Raw genomic sequence first — 7594 nt, forward strand, 5'->3', positions numbered from 1 at the left:
GCTTCTGGAATTTAAGAATAATGTTTCATTTCTGTTAAGGACAACGATACCATTTTCTTAGCCACCATTTGGTTATAACCTGATTACCAAGAACTCATAAAATCCATTCCCTCTTTCCCCATTTTTTGTTTTGTTTGGTTTTGGTTTTGGGGAAGCAGAAGCCGAGTGAATAGAAATTTCAAGCTGGGAAAGCTTTTGTCTCTCCCAAACCCCAGGGAGGTGTTCTCCAATATTTTTCTAGTTGAACACAGGTCTCCAGTGTCAGATCACTAAGTACATGGGGCCCCAGCTCACCAATTGTTTCACTCTTTCAATTAACCCCCTCAAAAGCTTTACAATTTTATGGAAAAATTTCCATAAATTTTTCCATTCTTTACAATTTTATGGGAAAAAAATAGATTTCAATGATGGGATGATGATTTAAAAGACTTTATTTCTAGCAGAACCAGCTTTTTATGGTCATGTTAAATGCTATATTTCATTCCATGTAAAAAGAGCTCAACTGTCAACTATACTGTAGGATAAAGAGAAAGGCAGTAAAGTTGCAGTATATCCTTGAAGCATGTCAAAATTAGTATGAAAAAGAAAAGGAGGATTTTATCTCACAAGGCCATAAACACTGAGCAAATTAATTTTCCAGTCCGGGAAATCAGCAGTCATCAACAGGGTACTTTGCAAAGTAGTTAAGATTTGTGGTAATAACAAGTACTGCAGTGACACTCCGTGTGGTTCTCCACTTTGGCATTTCCCATTACTGTGGCCTAAAGGGGAAGGGAAATATTTCAGACATATTGATAGATGAGCAAAACTGAAAACTGTCAAACTAAATTGCCCGTAGCCAGCTAAATAAAATAGATGCTTGCTACATTTGCATATTCTCCTTTTTGACTGATCTTTTCAACCTGAAAGATTCGATTGTATTGTATAAGTACCCTATTCTGTTTCCCAACCTATCCCACATCCCTCCACCCCAATTTTATTGGGAATAAATCCAGTCTACTCAGAGGGTGCTGACTCTATTGATGAAAGGTGACATATGCAGATGCTCCCAGTAAAAGTGTCCCCAACAAAGGGGACCTTTAGACATCCATTAAACCCCCATGAATGTCTCTGTTTGGATTGTTAGGAAGTTTCCCCAGGCTCTTTAAGTTATCACCTTGGTAAATGCTTTAGCCACACAGCATGTGGCTTCTGAGGTGATGTTCTTTGGGACCAACATTGTCTTCTTAGACCTTGCTGGAGTGGGATATGCTCTGGAGAAGCAGCAGCCCATGCACTGGTAAATTGGAGCACCCGGCTTGGAGAAGTATTTGTTTTCCTTTAGCTTGCATTCTGGGCAATCTATCACCAAAAAAAAAAAAAACAAAGAGTAAAATAATTCAAAAATGATTTGAAAGGAAACTACCAATTGTTTCTTATTATGGAATGGTAAGAATTCTTTTTTGCCATTGGAAATAAAGAGAAAATAAACAAATAAATACTTCTGGCTCTATGTTAATATCCATATATAATATCTTTATATTGATTATAGTTACTTTCATGGGAAAACAATTTTGCAGCTATGCATGAGAAATCTCAATAGTAGTCATTTCCTTCTGTGCAAGAATGGATCCTCTATCGCAATGCTATTAGAGGGCCTATAGGGAACACAGCACTTGACAGATGAAAACACCATGCTCATCTAAAGGAAATTTTGCCCAGAGGCAAAATATTTTCCCTATAGAATCTATTTTTCCCAAAGAACTGCAAATATTGACAGAGAAAAAATATGTCAGCTTTAAAAAAGGTTGGTGAGTGTAGAGATCCTGATACTAGATCAGACACCTGCACTTGGGAACTAGAATTAAAATATTATCCCTTTGCTAGAGAAAAACCATAACCAATAGTAGCTCACAATTTCATAGCAGAAGGAATTCTATCAGTAGCTACTATATGAATTTTTTCAAACAATACAACAAAACAAATTTATAGCATAAAATGGCTTTTTTCCTCCCTTGTTAACAGATGTGAAAATTCATTTACAAAGGCAATATTAAAATCCTCTCAACTCTTCTGGGAGAACTGTTGAAAAAAATTAACTAACTGAAAAGAAGTTTTGCCCATAAAATTCAGATAAAGAATAATAAGGACTCTATTTCAGTTGAAAATACACTGGTTATTTAAATGGACATGAAAATATCATTTTCACTATATACTTTCTGAACTTAATTTTATATTCACAATCTACAAGTGTCTAGCTATGTTCAGTAGCAAAGATTCATCACATTTGAAAAGAGGTGGAAATGTAATTAATAGAGTTATTGACGAGTATGTAGAAAGGTGCATTTTTCTTCATACTGCAAACCCATTTGGTCACACACCCTGCATTATAAACTCTCCATCAGGAAAGGAATGGAGAATATGCAGAAACACAGACAGTGTGGCCAGAATGACAGCTGCATATTTTCTGTAGTAATCCATGACACTCCTGCAAAACATACATGAGAGAAAAATGTTACTCTGTAATTGGTTTACCACACATAATAACAATGGGCACTTTTAAAATCATGCTAATAATAACCACCAGTATCTTGATCCCTCTGCTTACAGTTCCAACATAATCTAAAGTCATGTGGAATTTTTAAAAATTCTTTTTAGGAAAGAGGTAGAGAAGTGAATCTTCCCTTTTTGTCACATACAATGGCTTAATGATACAACAATAAATTATCTTTTTAAATACATTACCCCATTAAGAAGTCTCAGTGTCCTTCTGAGACAGAAATACCTCAGTGTCTGGAAAGCCCCTACCATAAATTTCTTTGATCCATTGTTTCTATCAATAAACTTTACAGAACATGTGCATTCTTTTTTTTTTTTTTATAATCCTGCCTCCAATTGTAGTCCATCATTGTAGTGTAAATTGTAGACTTCTTCTTGTTCCACATTTTATTTTTTTTTTATTTTTTTTTAATAGAGGCATGCTTTATTTATTTATTTATTTGTTTGTTTGTACAAGCACTGGGTACAGTCAGAAGCGCGGGAGGGTGAGAGAATTCACCAGAGCCAGAGCGGGGAGCAGAGCAGGCAGAAGGACCGACGTACACTGCTGAGGGGAGCAGCGGGCGGCAGGAGAGGTCTGCGTGCCATGGGGGACCCTCCTCCAGTGGCCGGGGAGCAGCCGGGGATCGAACCGGCGCCGCAGAGGCCGCGGGCAGCTTCGCACCCCAGCGCTCAACCGCTGCGCCACCGGGGAGGCCCAACATGTGCATTCTTGAGCTATTTTTACAGCCTATTGGGTGCTCTCATGATTAGAGGAAGAAGGACCCTGGCCCAAACTAGTCAAAGCCAGATAACAGCACATGTGCAGAATGACCAAAAGTGACTCACTGTAGCAGGGGACTCATTATAATACTAAAATCCCAATGTCTGGGTGGAATTTTTTCTGAATGCATGATGTATAATGAGGTATGTATAGAAACTGCAAAGCACCAGTGAAACACCATCCTGAACACACAAGAACTCCTAGTTGTTTGTTTCTGGCCCAAAAGCCTTGAGCTCTATAAAAACCAAAGGTAAGGCTTTGATCAAGAGCCTCCCCTTTCCAAAGAAGTCTCTGTGGAGCTCTTTCTCTTGCTCTGTCATTTACAATAAATCCTGGTGTTCTCTTGCCTTCACTCATTGACCTTATTGCAATCTTCAGTGAGGGTCTCAAGGACCCACCAGAGAAGCAAATAACACTTATTTATGCAATGTCTCATTACTGCACGTAGTGGAGGGATGAAAAAGGATTACTCAGAGTCCATGTACAGAACAATGAGAAGTCTAGCGGGACTACACAACAAAGGTGCAGCCAAGCTCCAAGGCAGTCTCGTTTTTATTTAGAATCAGACAGAAAATAAAGATCAAAGAAGCAAGCAGGCAAATGGGGAATGCACAAGTGTGTGGGGGATGCGTAAGCAAATGGCCCCAGCCAAGGTTGGAAAATAGGGAGAAAGTCAAGGAAAGTCTCAGTGTTTATGCTACTCTAACCATAACACCTATTGCTGTTTGTGCACATGCTGTTTTCAGCATGTATAGATCCTCATACCAGGACTTTTGTCCTGAGAGGTTCCTTATCAACTTTCTGTTTCTGCACACTGAGAGGCACAAAATAGTCAAAGCAAAGAATAATCAAGGCAAAGACACGAAATAGTTGAGGCACACGATAATCCAAGCTCCCACAATGCAATATGGAGGCTAGATTAACAGTTTCTTTTTCTTTCTTTTTCTTTTTTTTTAATAGAGGCATGTTTTTTATTTATTTATTTGTTTGTTTGTTTTTGTTTATACATGCACTGGGTACAGTCAGAAGCACGGGAGGGTGAGAGAATTCACCAGAGTCAGAGCAGGGAGCAGAGCAGGCAGAAGGACTGAAGTACGCTGCTGAGGGGAGCAGTGGGCGGCAGGAGAGGTCTGCGCGCCATGTGGGACCCTCCTCCAGTGGCCGGGGAGCAGCCAGGGATCAAACCAGCGCCACAGAGGCCGCGGGCAGCTTCGCAACACAGCACTCAACCGCTGCGCCACCGGGGAGGCCCTAGATTAACAGTTTCAAGGAGTCAGTGGTAAGAAAGGAGTTGAGGAGGGGTAAGTGTGGCTAAAAAGAACAAATGAGAGGGAGACTTGTGGTGCTAGAACAGCACTGTATCTTTATTATTATTATTAATTATGTATTTATCAATGGAAATTATTACTTAACCAAATATTCGTGGTTCAGGACACAGGTCAGTGACAAATTTACATAGATGTCAACTCAAAAAATTGTTTATGTTCCAAATCACTCTGTGCTCTGAAAGATAACCAGTCTTCCTCATCTCAAAATCTTTTATGGAATCATAATTTCTATATAAATATGAACATGTCTTTCTTAGTTCTGCCACAGTAAATTTACATAGAAAGCTGCAACCCCCAGGAATACAATGAATAGCTCAACAATATGAAATTGCAGACACTTGATCATAAAGCCATGCATCTGAGGTTCATCAAAGCATTGAAAGCCCATGGTTATTCTTCTCAACACCAATGTCCTTCCAGACAATTCTGTATCTTGATTGTGATCATCATCACACTAATCTACACATAGGATAAAATTGAATACAGGTGCACACACACACACACAATAATAGTGAAAGTTCAATAAGCTCTTCAGTTTGTACCAATATCAATGTCCTGGATTTTACAATATAGTAGAGTTATGCAGAGTATAATCACTGGGAAAAACTGACTAAAGGTTACCTGAGACTTCCCTATACTTTTTTTTGGCAATTCTCCCTAAAATATAATCCAAAACAAAAAGTTTTTTTAAAAACACATTTCAGAATGTGATTTAAAATTGTATGTGAGTCAAAATTTACATTTATTTGTAGAACAACATAAGATCATAGTTTTGCTAGATGTTTCTGTCAGCTCATATATCTTTTAAGAATAATTTGTCAGACGGCAGAACTAACCTTTTATAATGTAGTAAATGAACTACGTAAGTATAGGTGAAGCTGAAACATTTTATTACTTATGAAAACATTATTTTCACCTGATATATATTTATACATAAGTAATTATAGGTTTTATTTTCTTCATGCATAAATGATAATGACTAAATACTGTTCTAAGTCAGTGATTCTGGGAACCCAAAACACTTTGTAGTTGTCAGAGAGGTCAAAATGATTTTCATAATAATACTAAGAGGTTATTTGCCTTTTTTCACTCTTTTTTTTTTTTTTCTTATAGAGGCATGTTTTATTTATTTATTTATTTGTTTGTTTGTTTTGCTTATACATGCACTGGGTACAGTCAGAAGAATGGGAGGGTGAGAGAATTCACCAGAGCCAGAGCAGGGAGCAGAGCAGGCAGAAGGACCGAAGTACACTGCTGAGGGGGGCAGCGGGCGGCAGGAGAGGCCTGTGCGCCATGCGGGACCCTCCTCCAGTGGCCGGGGAGCAGCTGGGGATCGAACCGGCCCCGCAGAGGCTGCGGGCAGCTTCGCAACCCAGCGCTCAACCGCTGCGCCACCGGGGAGGCCCCCCTTTTTTCACTCTTATTCTCTTATGAGTGTTCAGAGAAACTTCTTAGAGGCTGTATGACATATGAGATTACAATATATTGGATTAGGAAGCACATGAGAATTTAGCTATGTTCTGTTGAGCCAAACTTTTAAAAAGAATTGCAAAAATGGTAAAATAATGACATTAATTGATTGTGTTTTGTTTTGGAAATTTTCATTTTTTTATATAAATATACGTTATTTGTGTTAACATATAATGGGTTGTTTATTGCTGTTTTAATTTTTTTAATTTTTAATTTTATTTTTTAAAATATTTTATATAATTCTTACAAGCAACTATAAACCAGAGACATATTGCTGTTTTTAAATGAACAAATATCTTAAAACTTTTCTAATGTAATTTCTCAATCAGTAAATATAACTTCATATGCAAAAGTTCTTTGGGATCTTTGATCATTTTTAAGAGTGTTAAAGGATTCTGAGACCAAAAAGTTTGAGAACTACTGCCTCATTGATATACCAAAGCTACAAGGAAATTTTCAGAATTAAAACTGGTTTCCTTTTTAAAGTATCAGTTTTGTGCTTTGATATTGCAGCTCATATATTATGAAAATCCAGCATTATGCAGCGAACAATTTTATCAGAATTAATTCAGAGAGAAACATTTATAACAAGATTGCAGAGTGTGAGAGCATGAAGTCAATGCACATATTAAAATTTGCTTATGATAAAGTGAAAATTGAAAAAAAGAGCCAAAGTCAACCCTGCTGTAGCTCTTAATATTTTTTTTAAGAAATGAGATTAACCAAGCAGAAAGGGATTAAACTCAAATTCTAGGTGTTTTGGAAAACATTTTAATAAATCTTTTTATCACCCTAATCACCTTTAGGTCTTCTGGTTTGGAATTTGGAAGAGAAGCATTAAGAATCACTGGCTGGAAAAATAATTATGTTCAGCTAGGATTTATGCTACTTTGTAAAATATGTTCAATATTAATCAGATTTCCTACCCTCAGATTCTTGGTATTCTAAGTGAATACCTTATAGACATCGCAAGTACATAACAGATCTATACACACAACCATTCTGTCAAACTCCCACATCTACTCAACAGGCCCTTACCTCCTGTCAATTGCCACATCAGAATAATAGGACTACAACAAAATGTGCATTTTCTCAACTTGGCTGCTAAGGCCTTTCTGTCCCTTCTTAGTCCATCTACCTGAGAGTCCTTTAAAGAGTTGCTCAGCTGCCAACTTCTCTGTGAGGGTTTTACACAAGCCCAAAGTCATAAATCTCTCCACTGCACTCACCTATCACTTTGCTTGTTTCCTGGGTGAAGTTCTGGTTTGCCCTGAACTCTAGCCAGTTACGTATATGTTTGTCTCTCATTCACGTGATGCTTTCTTAAGAGTAAAAACTATGCTGCCACCAGGCTACCCCAAAGTCTTGCACAGTAAATGCAATGATGTTGCAGTGGAACTTTAGAACAATTATAATATCAATCACAAGTTGCTAATGTAGAGCTGTCATTCAAGCCCAGGAACAAGATAATGCTGGAATGGCAGCTTAGAATAAA

General features: G+C 37.7%; 1 protein-coding gene across 1 annotated transcript; it reads right to left on the bottom strand.

The window, feature by feature from the left end:
* Window positions 1-683: 683 nt before the first annotated feature.
* On the bottom strand, window positions 684-2460 carry CGA (glycoprotein hormones, alpha polypeptide). The gene is made up of 3 exons (XM_037520936.1): window positions 2361-2460; window positions 1157-1341; window positions 684-761 (listed from the first exon to the last, which is right to left on the bottom strand). The coding sequence occupies exons 1-3, from the start codon at window positions 2458-2460 to the stop codon at window positions 684-686; spliced, it is 363 nt and encodes a 120-aa protein (XP_037376833.1).
* Between the last annotated feature and the right edge of the window lie 5134 nt (window positions 2461-7594).

This window comes from Talpa occidentalis, unplaced genomic scaffold, assembly GCF_014898055.3.
Source record: "Talpa occidentalis isolate TD23 unplaced genomic scaffold, MPIMG_talOcc4v2.1 talOcc4.2, whole genome shotgun sequence".
NCBI classification, from domain to species: Eukaryota; Metazoa; Chordata; class Mammalia; order Eulipotyphla; family Talpidae; genus Talpa; species Talpa occidentalis.

What these genes read in the sequence shown, in the direction of transcription:
- CGA (XM_037520936.1), bottom strand. Translation starts at nt 2,460, where the DNA reads ATGGATTACTACAGAAAATATGCAGCTGTCATTCTGGCCACACTGTCT. An exon ending in TGGAGAGTTTATAATGCAGG is followed by an intron (nt 1,342 to 2,360) that starts GTGTGTGACCAA and finishes TTTTGGTGATAG; the next exon opens with ATTGCCCAGAATGCAAGCTA. An exon ending in TGGCTAAAGCATTTACCAAG is followed by an intron (nt 762 to 1,156) that starts GTGATAACTTAA and finishes CTTCCCCTTTAG; the next exon opens with GCCACAGTAATGGGAAATGC.